Below are 18,273 nucleotides of genomic sequence, written 5' to 3'. Positions count from 1 at the left end.
ACATCTGCTGTGAGTTGGACCGTCCTGGTGTGCCTGGCAACTCTGTCCATTATGTTCTTAGTCCATCCTTCCACGTCTTCAAGCCTTCAAACCAAATGGCTAAAGCTTACTTTTCTTCCAGGCATTTCTGGAGCCTATAGGGATGGAAATGAAGCCATGATGGCTGTGGTATGAACCAACTAATAAAACAAGAAAATAGTGGCAAGGCTTGGTCACTTGATACAGCATTATCTGGCTGCACGATGGCAATGGTGATTTAAACAGGCCTGTCTTTGGTTGCTGTGGACAAGCCACATTACAATCATTTAGCGACACTTAGCAAATTTAGCTACAGATGGAAAAATCTTAGTACTCCCACTCGGTGGTGGAGCTAATTATACCAAGCTGCAAGATTTGCCATTGAAACCAACACCGGCAAACTCTGTCAACAAGTGCAAGCACATCAACAAAGACTGCTCCTGCAGTGGAGCATTTGGACCTATCCAAGTGGGAGTTGACAAAATGATGTATACTTCATTGAACGCCTGCCCTTCTCAGTTGGCTGCAGTCGCACCTACTATCAGCTGAAGTGTGCGAAAGATTATTAGCGACTCCTTTCACTAAGCATCTCTTGAACTCATGTTACATACATGCATGCATGCATGCATGCATACATACATACACACACACACACACACACACACACACACACACATATATATATATATTTTTTTTTTCAGAATGTGCTTCACCTGCACTATTGTGAGCGACAGTACAGTGCATAGGCACCAAGACTAAGGGGGAGTTCCGGGGCCCGAGCCCCCTCCGGAGTTTTTCGAAAGGCGCAAAGCCCCCCTCCCCTCCGCGGTGCCAAATCTTAACCCCCCCCCCCCCCACCCTTACACACACACACACCTAAATTTTCATTCATTACCAGAGTTTCGTCACCCAGATCACTTGAGCTTTCTTTTGACTTGGCCCAACCTTCTCACTTCAAATTTTATCGTGGATAATAGCTTACTGCATCATTTTGGCACGGACGTGCACAGATTCTAATTCATACTTTCGCTGTATTTCTGCAAATTCTGACAAAAGGAGGGCAAGCACATTAGAAGCATCAGCGGCGGCTGGCTCATCCATATTTTCCGACTTCAACGTTGTTTTAAATTTCAACTGTAAACACTGCGCAATACACAATATATTTAAATATACAGACAGCACAGTTTATTATATTTCTGAAATAGGAGGAGGTAGCCAATTAAAAATTCTTTCTAAAGGTATGGATATACAGTATGCCTAGAGAATATGTTGCTGTATGTTCACCTAATTTTGAATTGTGTTGCGTGCTTTATTGACCCTGAAAAAAACCTGCAGACTTCAGTGACCCCTTCGGCAGACATTTATCAACAGCATGTGAAATCCAGGTGAATGATATGTGTCTCACTACTGCTCTTTCCAGTAAGCAATGCTAACGACTCATGAAAAAAATATACTCTTCTAATAATTTACAACACTTATTGGGAATGGAAGCAGTGTCACTTGCCCGTAGAGGTCATTAACATATACAGAGTGTCCCAATTAACTATCATGCACCCAGATTTAAAAAAAAGAAATTGCGTTACTTGAATGAAACCTAGTGCACTTTGTTTCCTGTACAGTGTAGTAGCTGCCAGTAATTTTTTTCAATACTGAGACTTAATTAGGTAATTGTAATTAATTAGCTATCTCGAGACATACTATCCTAATTATCAAAGTGTCATCAATAAGGCATAGCCAAGGGACATCTAATTGCAGTGTTTTCAGCTATGTACTAATTGCATACTAATTTTTCCTACTGATAAATAAACCCAGCTAAATATGAAAAATACCCCGTGACTGTGCTCCCACCCACATCATAAAGCAGCGCCCTCGAACAAGCTCCCTCTGAGTAAGTCAGAACGAAATAAATGAAATAAATCAAAACATAGTGATCCAGCTAGTTCCTCATCTGCCGCGCCCGGCTGAAGTAACACATCGCATTTGGTGCTAGTTGGAAATAAGGTGTGATAGCTGTCTTAGCGTTGGTAAAGTGCAAGGATGATATTTTTTTTCTTTTTTGCCACAAAGCCTATCACCACAAAAGCAAATCGACGTCAGTGCAAAGGTTTAAAGGTGCGCTTTGTTTCGTCCCAGTCGCTGTTTCTTTCTCTAGTGAGCAAAAGGAAAACATGATATTTGCCTTGGGAGCTGCAAATGCCAACAAGAGCAAGGCCACAAATATATAGCAATCATGGAAGTGTAGCGATAGACCAAAGGCACCAACTATCACTAGAAATTAAGGAAAGCTGAAACAAACCGGCGGAGGACTCCCTCTTTGAGTCCATATATAGCCTATGCAAGAATGTTCTAATGTTTATGGCCTCAAACAGTCATGCTAGCGTGCGGGATGTGGCCGCCCAGCTACCAATTTCCGAGTCATCAGTTTGGAGAATTCTAAATGACTCGGCCTTTCACCCGTACCACCTTAACCTGCACCAATGCTTGGAAGATAAGAATCTGCGGAATCGGCTAGATTTCTCGAATTGGGGTCGTCACAAAAACCGTTGAGTCCCCAGACTTTTTGAGCAACACCATGTGCACTGATGAAGCCAATTTTCACAGAAACAGCCAGGTAAATTTGCGTAATACACACTACTGGAGTGACTCCAATCCACAGTGGGTAAAGCGGAATCGGCACCAGTACCAGAGGTCGTTCAATGTGTGGTTCGGAATTTACGCCGGTGTTATAATTGGTCACATCTTCGATCACACACTGACTGGACAGCGTTATGTCGACGAAATCTTTGAAAGAGTGGTGAATGAGTTTCTCAGTGAAGTCCCGCTGTCACGTCTTTCACTTCTCTGGTATCAGCAAGATGGGGCACCAGCACACCGCAGCAGCCGAGCCCGAAACTGGCTGGACACGACTTTTCATGCGCAATAGATTAGAAGGCGAAGGCCTGTACTAAATTGACCGGCAAGGTCACCTGACCTATCTCCACTCTTCTTGGAGTCATGTGAAAGATTGTTTATTTGATAGAGACGGACGTCAGATGAGCTGAAAGCAAAGAACGGATGTCCGCCATAGAAGTCAAGCGTCGGTCAAACAAAGTCGCAAAAGATGTGATAAAGCGGACTCAGTACTGCATAGCTGCAGAAGGAGACCTATCCGAACACGTCCTTTAGCAGCAGCTGGTGTTCAACGGTGCTTGCGAATTCATAGATAATAAGGGCACACTGAAATGTAACGATTTTAAATGCGTAATCATTTCATCTTTACCCAATGAAAAAATCATCCCTCCATCCATCCCGTAAGACCATCGCTTTCAACCTAACGCCCGCAGCAGAGAGCGAATTCACCTGCATGCTGCCTCTTGTTTCAATGCCAACAAAGCAGTGAGAACACAGCGCTCACGGAGCTCTCAGCACATGCTGCACTCTGCCACTTTCACATATTGCTTTTAATATACAGGCTGCCCCAGTCTTAGCCGCCTACGAAGCACGGTTGATCACAGTTCACAATGGTTCAGTGTACCTAATAAAGGCTGCATATATTCTTTTCATTTGCTACATTTCCCTGGTCACTTCATCCCACATTCACATCAGCAGTGGGCTATCTATAACACCAGCGAACATTGATTCTACTCGCCTCTTCTATGTCGTCTCATGCAGGTCTCACTTAAGTCATCACAACTATATCACAACTATATGAAACACACCAGCAGACTACCGCAAAGCACCCCGTCAGTACTACGAAATGCTTACGCATCCTTCAGATAAATCCCACAGAAATTTCTGCAGGAATTTTTCTTTCTTTCATTTGTTTTCTTCTTTTGTAGACATCCCCACTGCCAATTCAGCTCATTTAGAAGTGGTACGTTTACTTTCTTGATCGCATCAGTTTTGCCATTTTCTCTACACGTCAGTCGCTTACCAGTCTGATTAAATCATTTCGCCTTATTTTTTGCCATGAACCTGTTTTTGCAGCATGTAGAAACTCTAATAAAAAATAATACCTCCATTTTAATTTGGCTTTGGTCCGAAGCAGGCGAGTAGAGCCGGGATTTTGAAACATTCCATTGCTTTCTGCGTTTCATGCATGCTCAGAGCAGAGCTTCAGCCGCATTATTTAGGGGCTTTTGTTGTGATCAATCGGTCTTGAGAGACTGATAATAAGTGATGTAGAAATGAGGGGAAGGAAAAGCTGCAAAGCTGAGAAACCTGCTGTTGGTGCTCCTTCTGTACCATTACGAAGGTGATGCACTGTCCCTTCGGGTCTGCAGCAGGCAAAGCAGTTCAAAATCAGAATTTATAATTAGAAGTTGGGTCACATTAAAGTATTTAGTATACAGAAGGTAGTTCCATAGTCAAAGACTGTATTGGGACCTCGTATTACATTCAATCAGCTTATTTGAGGGTGCTGCATTATGATGCGGATGAGAGCACAGTCACATGGTATTTTTCATTTTTTGTAGGGCTTCTTTACCAGTCGGAAAAAATTAGTATGCATTAGTATGTTGCTGAAAACAACACAGATGTCATTGGAGGTGCATACAAATGCCTCATTGACACTGATAATTACGACGGTACTTATAGAGTTAGGTAATTAATTATAATTACCTAATTAAACATCAGTAACAAAAAATTACTGGCTGTACTCCACTGTGCTCCAATTACTCCACTGTGCTGGAAACAATATGCACTAGGTTTTCTTCGAGTAATGGATTTGCTCTTTCTTTAGGTCTTGGTGCACGATAGTAACCCTGGACACTGATCTGAGGCCAAGCCGGATTCGCTCAAAATCAGAATCAACAGCAGTAATGCGCAGCAGCACTTTTGCTCAGACTCACAGAAAGAAAAAAAGAGAGATGCTGCAATTTCTCTGGGAAGGCGAAGCAGTATTGGTGATAGAGAAGTATAAAACAATTTCAGAAAGGAAGATTACACCACCGAGAGACGCCAGATTCTTGGTGGTACGAGAGGACTCAGGCTGTGAAACTGAACTGTCTCCTACTACGAGGTCTTGTGTATATCCATATAGGACCGTAACTTCAGTGAACAATTCTTCGAGGTCAGAAGAAGCTTGTTCAACTGTAACTGTAATATATATATATATATATATATATATATATATATATATATATATATATATATATATATATATATATATATGTGTGTGTGTGTGTGTGTGTGTGTGTGTGTGTGTGTGTGTGTGTGTGTGTGTGTGTGTGTGTGTGTGTGTGTGTGTGTGTGTGTGTATTTATGGGGTTCAGAAAGCTGGTCCCCCCCCCCCATCTCCGACAAGTTAGAACTTTCCGCCAATAGTACAGTGCACAATCTTTACAATGAAGTGACCTGTCTAACAAAGAATTTCAGAGGTCCCAATAATGTTGTTATAAAGGCATTTAACTGTACTTATGATAGGCGGAGTTTTTTCATTTTACCAGGTGGGGAGAAGGGGGAGCAACAAGCTTTCTGATACTCTTCCTTAACCCCCCTCCTCGTTTTCTATATCTATACGAGGACATACATGTACGAAAACATTCCTATATTGCCACTTGCTTTTTTATGTTGCATCCTTTTCCGAGTAGCTATCCAGGAAACTATGACATACATGTACGAAAACATTCCTATATTGCCACTTGCTTTTTTATGTTGCATCCTTTTCCGAGTAGCTATCCAGGAAACTATTTCATAGATATAAATATGTGTGCATGTGTTAATTGCGAGCCTTTCAACAACTCCTTAATAGCGATTAATCTGTTGTGCCGGTTTCTATCCTGAACATTTAAATTCATGGAGCATTTCATCTTGAACTACATAGTTGTTTCAAATAGGCTATGAAATAAGACTAGGTTGAAGAGCCCAGGTGGTGCTTACAAAACAAATAGTTTCTTGTTTGTCACAGCCAGAGCTTAAGATATGTTGCACCTGCATTAGTAAACACTTAACTGGGCTATAAAAAAATGCAGTCATGATAAGCGTTAAATAGAACACCAATTCAATACGCCACATATTTTCATGATGTATGTCTCGGAAGTGGTGCAAGGCCCGAGATTGCTATTGAACACTTTTCCCAGCTAGACGACTTCAATATCACATTACAAAATGCCCCCCAAAATTGTTGCTCACAAGCCAAATTATCAAAACAAATCAATTACATTCAATTGATAAGTGGTATAGTTTGCACACATAATATCCACAGGAAAGTATAAAACAAACAGCAATCGTATAACTTACATAGACCTCTGTATCTAGGTGGCAATGTTTACATCACTGATAAATGTAAATGATTAGACATCACTGAATTTTGGAGGTTTTTCCGCAAGCAAAAAAAATGTAATCAGTGGACTCGTACAACTTTGCAGAATCGCAGCCAAATTTCCAGTGAAGCAGTTTTCAAGCAGTTGCATTACAAATTTAAGTTTTTATAAATCTAGTGGCCGCATAGAACAGAAGTTTTACTGAGATTTTCACACAGTGCAGACATAACACTCCTTACCAGACACAATCGTGATCGGACCAGTTATGGTGCTCACAAACTGCCTCGTAAAGTTCTTTATGAGGCACTGAACAAGGGTCGTTTTGCCAACTTTGGGAGGTCCAACAACAGCCACTATGTATGGCGGTGGCTCGACTGGAGTTCGATCAACAAGGGGTACGTGATGCCGTTTCTCTTGCAGGTCCTTAGCCCTTCAAAAGGAATTCGAGAATCAGGTAGTTGCCCGTGTAAATAGTAACAGGAAAGATCACAAATGAATAGGAAGGAATGTTAAAACATTAATGGTACACAAAAGGCACTCGGTCATTGAAGGAACTACAACATAAGGCAGGGCTTCTTTTGTGACTAAGCCAGACCATGAACATTTTGTGAGATACAAATTTTCCGTCTTTCGTGCACTTCTATAAAAAAATGCTCAACGAAACATTACAAGTTCTATTTTCAAATTGGATGGAATTGCCTGTCAATAATAACAGTTTGGCCCTATGTCACCACAACTTGCGAGATCAAGAGCTTTTTTTTGGAAATCCACACGTGGCAGACTGGTTTTTCCCTTTTGTGTCATTTCCAGGCAGACCAAAATTTCACGTTCAGTAAGCAGCTATTCCCTAGTTACGAAAAGTTGTCAATCAAACCAGCCTGCCATGTTTTTAGTGTCCTCTCAATAATGCCTGGGTGTCTTTGTATATTCAATACAACATGTTTTAGCCTGAAGTGTCCTTTATCAATTGCGCAGATCGTCTTTCACATTGGCACGGCATCGCTCAAGGATTGCCTTTTTAAAAGGGTTTCAGAAATAGCGCAACGGAGCGCCCTTGCGTACCCAAAGCCCCACGCCCTACTTTCGTTCTTTTGTACGCTTGCCGGTTCGTGTCCCCTAACTCTGGACGCACAAAACCTAAAGCTTCCTAATCATCCCTCGCGTAATCGCTGCCAAGTGCTATCGCGCTATTAGCGCAGATGCGGTCTCTAGAGAGCACAGAGCAAAAGCCGAAGTCCTGCTGCTGCGCTAATTTTGAGCTTTTGTTCTGTTGGCTGCACCTTAACATATATATGTGACGCTGTTCATTAGAAGTAGAACCAGCGAAGCGAACGCATGAGAAGAAAAATAAGTACTCGGAACGTACTTGCAGTGTGTCGCGTGTACATAAAGCAACTCATGGAAAATGATTCTAGGAAACCATGCACATCACCAAGCCATGCGACTTTCGAAAAGCATACTAACCTTCGGAATTTTTTCTCTGCCTTCTGCACAGATTGGACAGAGAAAGCCTTTGGATTTCGCTGTTTTGCAGTCAGCTCCTGAACATGTTCACTTTTCTTCTCTTTCTTCTCGGCCTTCCGACCACTGTGGCGTGCTCGGTGAGATTTGGCTTTCTGGTCATCATCCATCGTAGATAGCGAAGCCACGTGGGAGACACAGTGCAGATTTGGGCTTAAAAACAGAAAAGGATCACCACACCATTTAAAATGTGATCCAGGGCAATAAGTTTCATTTGAATAAACACCACAGACAGCAGATCATGCCTACTTTTACAAAGGAACACGCAAACGAATGGTTGACATGTATCCGACACATAGGCACAACACAAACCGCACGTTTCAAAATTTGGACATGGCCACCGCTGCGGCGCGCCGTATGTGCAGCAGCTCCGCGCTATTATGTTAATTTTAATATAATAACAATCAACAAAAAGCAAACTGTTGTCATAAAATTAATTTATTTAGTTTACTATTATACTGTTAATATTTTTATTGTTATAATTAAGTTAATCTTCTTGTCCAATCATGGCTGAGTTTGGTGGTCTAATGCTCGGCAACTACAATTTCTTTGTTATTAGTTGCAGAATCGCTGTCGCTTGGAGGGAATTTTTAGTGTAAACACACATTTGGGCGCTTCATAGATACGCTTACGAATTTGTCTAATTTCTCCAAGCTTGCAGTTATGGCAGTAGCTTTTTTGATGCTACAAATCGTGCCGCGTAGTTGACATTCGCGGTCTCAAGTTTGCCGTATCCTAACCCACTGAGTGTCGAGGGTGAGAGAAAGAAAAGATTAAAAAAAAAATGGGCAGCTGAGCCCAGGGACAGCTGACAACAAGGGATCCGAATAATATCGCTCATTTTCGTGGGCAGGCTCAAGAGGACTGTCTAGGGTTTCGCCGCAGTTGCGGCAGTACTTTATTCTACGTTCGTCGAAATTCCGCTGCTGCGCATCGAGATGAGTCCCAGATCAGAGTCGGGAGGAACGCTGGATGTTATAATTTGGGAGGTATAAATTACTGTGGGCCGCTCCGATCGGCCCAGCGGTGCTCAGGCGTGGTAATGTTTGACTGGGACGAAGGAGACCGTTTTTCCTTCGAGGACAGCGACCGCTTTGAAGAAGATTCCCTCTGCTCTTGGATCAGCGAGCCCGAAAGTCTCTGTAACAACTGGAGAGGCTGGAAAAGGCCGACGGGCAACCCATCTCACGCTTCGGCGCTCCACGGCGGTCATTGTCGCTCAAAAGGTAAGCCTCGTTTTAGGCTTAAACTCAATTTTAATTAATTTCTGCCATTTGCCGCAATTGAAAAATTGAATTATTGGCTCAATAGGTCTAGTGCCGACCATGCAAGGTTATGGTTAAGCTGGATGCGCCGAAAATTCGGTCGTCCAACTCGGCCGTGGCACCTGACTCGCGAGCGATGGAAACCTCTTCCTTTTTTTTTTCTTTTCGTGCTGCTCACTCGCTTCTCATCTTGATGGTTGCTACTTCTCAGCGATGTTTCTAGAAGAGCGAACGCACGTACTAGACCACTGTTCCTTTGGGATCTCTGGTAAGAAGAGAAAAAGGAATTACTTCCACGAGTACGGTAATGCAGAATGGCCTATAATTGGTGTCTTTTGTTCTTGGTCGCTCGAACTGAAAAGAAACCTTTTTCTTTTTTTTGTGTGTGTGCATGCATTATGTTTGCCGTTGTGATAGTGTCTCCCAATGGTTAGGGATGTCCAAGAAATCGCATGTTGATTAGATTACGGATGTCTTCCATCTCCGAGTGGCATTTCTCATCGGTCTGACTCGTCCACTTCAGGAGCGCTTCATTTTTGTTTGTTTGCTGAGCTCGTGTTGGTTCGTACATGTTACTGTGCTTCCTTCTCTTCTCCGTTTTGTCTCCCTATCACCAACTGCTGTTCAACATCTGTCATATTCTATCCATTCTATCCAAGCTAATTGATGTAATGACGTTGTGTGCCTTATTTAATACGCGTTTCACACGGTGTGCTTTCGATCACGATTGAACCCAATTGGGATCGAAATTCTGAATCGCAATTTGCTCCCTGTCGCAGCTTGCGCAAAATGGCCAATCGTCATCGAGAATTTCAATCCAGATCGGGCTCGCTCGCGATCTAAAATGCCCCGTGTTATACCGGTATCACACGGCCACTCTCGATCGCAATCGAGCCCGATCTGGATCGAAATTGTCTACCGTGATTGGCTCCCTTCCGCAGGTTGAGCAAAGAAGCCAATCGCGACCGAGAAATTCGATCTGGATCGGGCATAATCGCGATCAAAAGTGCGCCGTGTGACACCCGCATTACTGGGGTATATGTCGGCATTCTCATTACGTGTGAAAAGGCAGGTTTAATTTATTGAAACTATTTCGCACTAAGCTCTTAAATTGTCAAGTCTGTAATTTATTTTAGACCGTTCAGACTTAAATTCTTCATGTGTAGCCTTGTTCGGCACTTAATTGGAGGTACACAAATTACGTTAATTAGCCGATGTCCCTGACTAACCGTGTTTGGTAATTCTATGCATTGTGTAATCTAAGTGTAATGTCAAGGTAAAGAGTTGTGACATCACTTTAACTGTTAAAGCTAAATAATCATCCTGCAATTTAGGTAAACAATATTTTATTTTTGCGATGTAAAACTAGCCAGTATCATAACGCGCAGGTTGTTTCATGGTCACAACAACATAGTGTTAGACAAATTTTTTAGCCTGTTAACTCATATGACCATGTTGAAATAAGTGGCAGTTGTGTAATTGAAATGAGTGTTAATGACTTGTCATTGCAAATGAAATGTGCTTTGATAATAATATGCAATGAGCCTAGTACTCTGCTAGTATTTTTACTTTGCAAGTAATTACAAAATGTTACTTGGTTGCCTAATTTGCTGGTCATAGTTGTAAAGTGCTCAATATCAATGTGATTTAAGTATACGACTGCTCTAATGTGGCATTCAGGTACACAACTCAGTATATCTACAGTTTAAAATAAGCACACATTGTGGCAGACTATATACCATTGGATAGTGCATACTCAAACAAAACTGTAAGAATTAAGTTGAGTGTCAGCTCAGCACACACAAAGTTAGTTAAAAACTACGGTGTTTGATTTAGTAGTATAATGAATGGTGAAATAATGTACATTATGACAAAGCTGCCATGAGTAAACTGTTGGTTGCTGCTGCTACTTTAGTTAGCTTACACTGGTTGTTAATCATAGACTGAAAAGCACCTTCTCAACTATATTATACCATGAATCTGTTGTCGAAAATATTAATGTGTTGTCTTGCATGAGTAAATACCGAGCGGAAATGTGTATGAACTAAAGCACTGTCAAGAATTGTCATGTGATGAATATTCGCATTCTTTTCTGCTGATGAAACTTGACAGGTGGCATCTACTATTCTTTGGGAAACAATAATAGATACTTGTGGTGCTGCACTATTCTTGTGTTAGATATGTGGTTTCAGATGCACAAAAAAAGGATTGTTAGACAGGATTTATATGTGGAATAAAAAGCTACCCAAATGAGCAATGAAAATAGTTATGCTTAACCTTATGTATCTTGTTGTTGGGCAGATGGGTTGGGGGGAAGGGTCACTTTTATTGCATAAAAGTTCTTGATGGTAAAGAAGTGATACACAGTAAAGAAAGTTTCGTCGTTATGATGGCTATTAAAAGAACTTTGCATACAGTCCCTGCTTGTTTTCACTGCAGCAAAAGTATTTGTGTAGTGCGAAAATGCAAACAAACGTGGACCATGAGATTAACTAAGCTTTCAGTTTACCTGCATTCAAGAACTTGGTGCTTAACTTTCCATACAGAAAGGGCCCATAATTTTCAGGCAGCAACCAGTTTTTGCACCCCAAACTGGTTTTGTAATGTTTCGGTTTAAGTGAATTTTGTCACAGAGTCCTTTTCCCCAATTTTGTTTAAATTGGCAAATTTGCATAAACATCTTCAATCTTGTGGAGTGATGTGCCTGAGCTGCACTTAAAGGTGGCTACTGAAAAGTGCGGCAACATCTGGAGAGGGCACATTGAAGATCATGCAGAAAATATGCACCGATTGGGAGAGAGCCAGGACTCACTGGACAAATAGGAAAACCACCTGAAAGTAGAAAAACTGGTGCAGTTATCTTGGACCCATCACAACAAGGTTTTCTTTTACATTTGTAACATTAATGGTCCTTAAAACTGAATGCATGGCACCATTTTAGAGCATGCTGTTAAAGATAGCCAATTATGTGTATATATTCACCTGGGCCGCAATCTTGTACGCATTCAAAAAGTGGACGTTCAGTTTCACCTCACGCGATTGTCCTAGATTCACATAGGCCGTGATATCAGTGTGGCCTGGACAATTGAGTGAGGTAAAACCAAACGTCGGCTTTTCGTACGTGTACAAGGTAGCGGCTCTGGTGACCCATTTCTTTATGCTATATTTTGCTCTACCACAGGTGTTGTGTATTTGAAACTATAGCTTTATGTAAATGTCTACCCGTTAAAGTATGTCCAAATTATTTAACAGGTCTAGCATGTTCATGGTAACGTAGATGGTAATGCATGCACAATGTAATGCAAGTAAACAGAACATTTTATCAGTTTACCTTGTTCAGTTGAGTTTTGATGCCTAGAAAAAAATATGTTCCCTTTACTTTCATCCATAATTCAAAAGGATAGACAGTTGGGCGACTTGGTACGGTAACATGATCTTGGCTTGTAGCGCGAAGCGAGCACGGACACAGAAAGGTGCAGACAGGACGAGCGCTAACTCTCAACTAAATTTTTATTAAAACAAAGAACATGTATATAGGTGATTGCAAAAACCGCAGCATAAGAACAAGACAAGGTAAAAAACATCAGTTAAACATATCAGGAGGTATGGAAGTCAAAGAAGGAAACAAACAACAACAACAAAATATTTCTTCAGATTAGTACACATATTGCGAAGATACTGAAATTCGCAATCTAACAGAGACAACGATGCAAGGCTAACGCAAGTGTCTCCTAATCTTTTGATGTGGAATGCCCCGATAATTTCCCGTGTGGTTTGGCATTTATGTCTGGAAAAAATTTTTGTGTCTTCAAAGAAAGGTTTACAACCACAATTGAAACAATGTGAAGCCAAATGTGATGCATTAGGGTTGTTTAGTGAATGTTTGTGTTCTTTTAGTCTAATGTTAATGCACCTGCCGCTCTGTCCAATGTAAGCTTTCCCGCACTCGAGTGGAATCTGATAAACTATACCGGTGTTGCAAGGCACTAAAGAGGACACATGTTTAACGCCGCAGTCATCTTTTCTTTTTTTGCCACCCTGTCCAAGTTTCCTATTTATCATAGGGCACATGTTAGACAATTTGCGAGGGGCCGAGAAAACTGTATTGACGTCATACCTATTGGCCATGTTCCTTAAACCATGGGATAATCTATGTATACAGGGTACCACAGCAAACTTTGTTTCTTTTTTCTGGTTTTCTTGTTTCTTACCGGGGCTTTTTACCCATTTTAAATGTTTTTCGCAGGTTCGTGATAATAAATGCACTGGATAGCTAGAAAGGCTAGCCATTTTCCCTCATCTCTCTGTAATTTAACACTGTTACAAATTTTACTGAACAAAACTAAGTTGCATAATAGTAACGGGGCATGCAGTTAAAATCGTAATACACTTTATTCGAATTTCAATGTCTTTTTCATTGTTGCAAAATGGGGATTTTTTACACATTAGGGTACCACATTAAAAAGCATCTTGATGGCAGAGTAAAAATTTTGAGTGATCGTAGTTAGCTGAGTTGCCCACTTAATGCTTTCCTTATCCATACTGGCTAGTAAGGAGCAGACACTCCAAGAGGCTGCAACAGCAGTTGAAAATTTCGCCAGGGCCAGCGGGCTCAGTTGTGCCCCAGATAAATCCGAAATTATCAGGGTACATGAAAGAAAGATACAAAAGTAATGGAGACATAGACATACAAATTGAAGGAGTCAAAATAAAAGAGGTAACCATTGCAAGAATTCTGGGTTACTGGGTTCAGAGTAACGGAAGAGCAGACCACACAATAAACATGTTAAAATCAGCGATGAAACAAGTTGCCAGAATGATACAAAGAATAATGTATCACAAAAAAGGAATGAAGGCGGCGGACACAATGAGATTAGTACAGGCCCTTGTAGTGAGTAAGATAATATACAGTCTACCTTTCCACACACTAAACAAAAGTGAAGAAGCAAACATCGAGTCTATCATTAGGAGCGCCTACAAAGTGGCACTAGGGCTACCGGTAGGCACACCAACCCAAAAACTATTAGAGCTCGGAATATATAATGCCTACTCCGAGCTAAAGACGGCAGTACTGAACACGCAGAGAAGTCGTCTAAGCCAGGCGAGGGCGGGGGGAGAGATACTCGCTAAGGTGGGCTTCCCACTGTACCCCCCGAACCTGGACGAGGTACTGGTGGCAATCCCGGATCCCGTCTGATGCAAGATCTCGGTCGCTCCCCTGCCCTAGAATATGGACCCAAACCAAAACCAAAAGCGGAGAGAGAAGAGAGTAAGGTGGCTCCATAAACACCTAAAAGAACAAAACAAATGTTTTGTATGTGGATACTTCCAGGTACAACTGGAGACGGACCGTAGCAACAGTAATTGGCAGCGACAGGAGAATGTTGACGAGTGCCTCCCTGTACACGTACGTCCTCGATCGCCAAGGCGGAATGCTTTGCCATTGCCCTGGCGATCAAAGAGCAAGAACGGAGGGAGGAACCTCTCACGATTATCATCTCTGACTCGCAGGATGAGTGCCATTTCTTTTTGAACGGCCACCTCCCGATAAAAGTTAAAAATTTCCTAGGCGGGATATTGACAAACGGATACAAGTTGATCTGGTGTCCAGGACACACAGGCCTGGAGGGAAACGAGAGTGCAGATGCTTTTGCTTGAGGGCTCACAAACCGAGCCGAGCCTCGACAGCACTGTCAATCCCCCCAAACATTCCAGGAGGAGTCAAGCGAGGAGGACAACGACCTATCCCGAATAGCCCCTCGCGAAGTTCTTGCTCACCAGCGCAGCACGCAACAAAAATACAGCCCCCCCCCCCCCCCCCCACAAATCATTAGAAGGGGAGGACACCATAGACCTCCGCAGAATTCAAACGGGGGTCTTTCCAAAGCTACAAAGATTAAATAAAATTTTTCGAATGCTGTATGGGCACACCTGTCCGTGGTGTGGCGGCTCGCCATCGCTTTATCACATTTTGTAGGGCTGCCAGACCACCAAATTTAAATTCCATTTTAGGTAAATATCAATTATCTAACACTTTCAAGCAGTGAGAGGCACAACTCGCCACGTCTGACCCGGAGGTGCAGCTTGCGCTTTTAGATCACGTCAGGCAGGCGGCAGCAGCCAGTGGAGCCCTAGACTTGGGGCCCCACCCATCGAGCTCATAACCTTTCATCCCAACCCCTTTCAATAAAGTTATTCCTATTCCTACCCATAGAAAAAACTGGCCCTTTTATGAAGGCGCTAATATAGATTTTTTGTTGATTAAACTGTCAGGATTACAATAACATGTTTTATATCAATAGAAGGCTCATGAAATGTACCTTCCAAAGGTCTAAACTTGAGCACATTTTAGGATTTAATATGGAATATAAATTGGGAAAAACAAACATTAAGGAAATTTACCGAAAATGTTTATTAACATACAATCAATAAAATAAAAAAATTCAAAAATATACAAAGTGCTTTCATTTCAAGTTTCTACAGCCAATGACGGTTTCAATGTTCTAGCTTTTAAGCTATGTCTGCTACAAAAGAAATGCTTTTTCCCTTGTGCGAACGGCCTCTTTCCGGTAAGTGCCACAAGTATTAGGCAAACATCACATTATGCTCCGATGTGGGTAGGCTATCTTCACTGTATGCTGTAAGATGCTATAATAACATTTATAGCATTGCAAACATCTGTACAACATATCAATTCTTACAAGCAAATAGTGAGCTTTAAAAGGCAGTAAACAAAACTTCCTGCCTAACAGCTGGAGGCTGCCCTGGTTGGATTTGCGGGTCTCCATTGTTTAGATTAAAATTCCATGATCTGATGTCATATTCAGACTTCCTGTTACTGCAGGTTTTCCCTCTCAGTATAATTCAAGCGCCTTTGAAAATAATCCACGTGCCAGCCAATTTAATCTGAGCGCCAGCATTTTTAACCAAAGTGCCAATTTAATCCAGATGCCACCACATTTAATCCCAGCGCCATCCGAATTAATCGGCGTGCCAACTCATTTAATCCTTGCGCCAGCCATTTTAATCCAAATGCCACACGTTTTAATCCCAGTGCCAGTCAATTTAATCCTGTTGGAAATTCATTGAGAAACAAATAATTCTTGCAGAAGAGGTCGTAACAGGTGTCATGAATGCCGTCTATTCATTCATGTGATCACCATATTGGCGTCAGCACTATAGGAGCAAAGTTGCCACGCTAACGGTGTCGTCATGGCTGCTTCAGAAACACTCCCGTGTGTTATACCGCTCGCTAATTTCCTCCTTTTCGAGTCGCATTTTCAAGTGACAAGAGTGACCCACATAAGTGAATCAGAATCGTGACGGACATTACACGAATTGGGTTGCGATCATGACATGCGATTTCCTTCCCTATTGTCTTGCATATCGATCGACATCGTTCGCAAGGGTAAAAACTTGCTCACCATTACTCACGCACTTGACATAATCACGTAAGCGATTCAATATAGCTCATTAAGCTTGTGTCTTGCATACACTCTTATGTTTCCAACATGCATATGAGACGAAATGGTTCTCAGAATGTAACAGCTTATTCTTGAGTGACATGTCTAAGTCACTAGTGACCTACTCGACGTCACCGCCGTCGCACATCTTCTAACCTGCCTACTAACATATGAAGGAAATCGCTTTCAAAGCTTAAAAACCTGCTCCCTATCATTGACTCAAGTGACGTGATCACTAATGAAGCTCGTGACGTCGCCACGCTTCTCACGTATGCACTATCCTAAAGTGCCGGCATGCATATCAAACGGAGTGGCTTATAAAGGGCTTATAAAGTGGCTTATAAAGCGCTCTTGAACCAGCTCACTATCACGCAGCCAATGAGGTGATCACTAGTGACTCGCATGATGTCATCATGGTTCTCACCCAACCATGCACTTCGTTTGATAAACATGCCGGCAGTTTAGGATAGTGCATGCGTGAGAAGCGTGGTGACGTCACGAGATTCACTAGTGATCACGTCACTTGAGTCAATGATAGGGAGCAGGTTTTTAAGCTTTGAAAGCGATTTCTTTAATATGTTAGTAGGCAGGTTAGAAGATGTGCGACGGCGGTGACGTCGAGTAGGTCACTAGTGACTTAGACATGTCACTCAAGAATAAGCTGTCTAACGGTGTTTATTATGCAGAGCTCGGAGCAGCGCAACGTCGATGGGCAGGGCAGTCACAGCTTCCAAAAACGAGAGCCGTTGCCGAGCAGGAGCGCTCGACCCCCTACCGTTTAGAGCCAGTAACGCTGAACCCACTAGCGTCTCTCTTCGCTACAATCACCCCCTGGGAGCGAGAAGGGAGCCGTCCGGCAACCTAACAGCTCATCACGATGAGCAAGTCGTAGTAAGGCTTTAAACGGTTGACATGGACAATGTCTCATCCACGGCGGCGCATGTCTGAAGATGGCTCAAGTGGTTCGATAACATAGCTCACAGGAGATGCGCGTTCGAGAACACGATAAGGGCCTTCATACTTAGGGACCAGTTTTGATGAGAGGCCAGGGGCAGTTAAAGGAACTGAGAGCCACACGAGCGCTCTTGATCAGCGGAAGTAAAGGCCCGTGCGAGGTCGCGGCACTCTTCTGCATGTCTGACCGTGGCAGAAATAGACACGCACTCGGATGCATCCGGCCGGTACGGCAGAATGGTGTCAATGGTGTGCGAAGGGTGTCCACCATACAGCAAGAAATAGGGTGAAAATCCAGTGGTGCTCTGCGTAGCGGTATTATACGCGTAGGTGACGAATGGCAGAACGGCGTCCCAGTTCGTGTGGTCGGAGGCAACGTACATTGAAAGCATGTCGCCGAGCGTACGGTTGAAGCTTTCTGTGAGGTCATTCGTTTGAGGGTGGTACGCCGTAGTCGTACGATGAACAATGTGGCACTCTTTGAGAATCGCTTCATTTACTTCCGACAGGAAGATGCGTCCGCGATCGCTGAGCAGTTCCTGAGGTGGACCATGCCGCAGGATGAATCGGCGTAGCAGGAATGATGCAACATCGCGCGCTGTAGCTGCTGGGAGAGCGGTGGTTTCAGCGTATCGTGTAAGGTGATCTACTGCCTCAATGGCCCAGCGGTTACCAGACGACGTCAGGGGAAGTGGCCCATACAAATCGATGCCAACGCGCCCGAACGGCTGGGTAGGGCAGGGTAGAGGCTGCAGACCAGCTGGCGAGTGGTGGGGTGAAGATTTTCGGCGCTGGCAGTCGGGGAATGAG

At 42.9% G+C, this 18,273-nt stretch overlaps 2 protein-coding genes across 5 annotated transcripts in view; one reads left to right on the top strand and one right to left on the bottom strand.

Annotated features, from left to right (window-relative positions):
* LOC142578861 (ribosome biogenesis protein BMS1 homolog) overlaps positions 1-8,130 on the bottom strand; it is a 195,465-nt gene extending 187,335 nt beyond the window's left edge. The window contains exons 1-3 of one of the 2 annotated variants that reach the window (XM_075688515.1): positions 8,031-8,125; positions 7,725-7,934; positions 6,500-6,690 (exon numbers count right to left, since the gene is read on the bottom strand). In XM_075688515.1, the coding sequence (XP_075544630.1) occupies positions 6,500-6,690; positions 7,725-7,891 (358 nt within the window). In that variant the 5' untranslated portion in view covers positions 7,892-7,934; positions 8,031-8,125. Of the gene's footprint in view, positions 1-6,499; positions 6,691-7,724 lie in introns of both variants that reach the window. The other variant, XM_075688505.1, reaches the window with a different exon arrangement.
* Positions 8,131-8,298: 168 nt separating this feature from the next.
* Dora (zinc finger SWIM domain-containing dorado) overlaps positions 8,299-18,273 on the top strand; it is a 219,791-nt gene continuing 209,816 nt past the window's right edge. The window contains exon 1 of one of the 3 annotated variants that reach the window (XR_012827326.1): positions 8,299-9,007. Coding sequence is in view for 2 of the 3 variants with exons in the window: in XM_075688469.1 (XP_075544584.1) it covers positions 8,824-9,007 (184 nt within the window). In the remaining variant the exon portion in view is untranslated. Of the gene's footprint in view, positions 9,008-9,235; positions 9,315-18,273 lie in introns of those variants that run through there. The other 2 variants (XM_075688469.1, XM_075688478.1) reach the window with 2 other exon arrangements.

The sequence above is a fragment of the Dermacentor variabilis genome, chromosome 1, assembly GCF_050947875.1.
Source record: "Dermacentor variabilis isolate Ectoservices chromosome 1, ASM5094787v1, whole genome shotgun sequence".
Taxonomy (NCBI): Eukaryota; Metazoa; Arthropoda; class Arachnida; order Ixodida; family Ixodidae; genus Dermacentor; species Dermacentor variabilis.
Note: the sequence above shows the minus strand (reverse complement) of the source record. Positions and strands in the feature narration are given on the sequence as shown.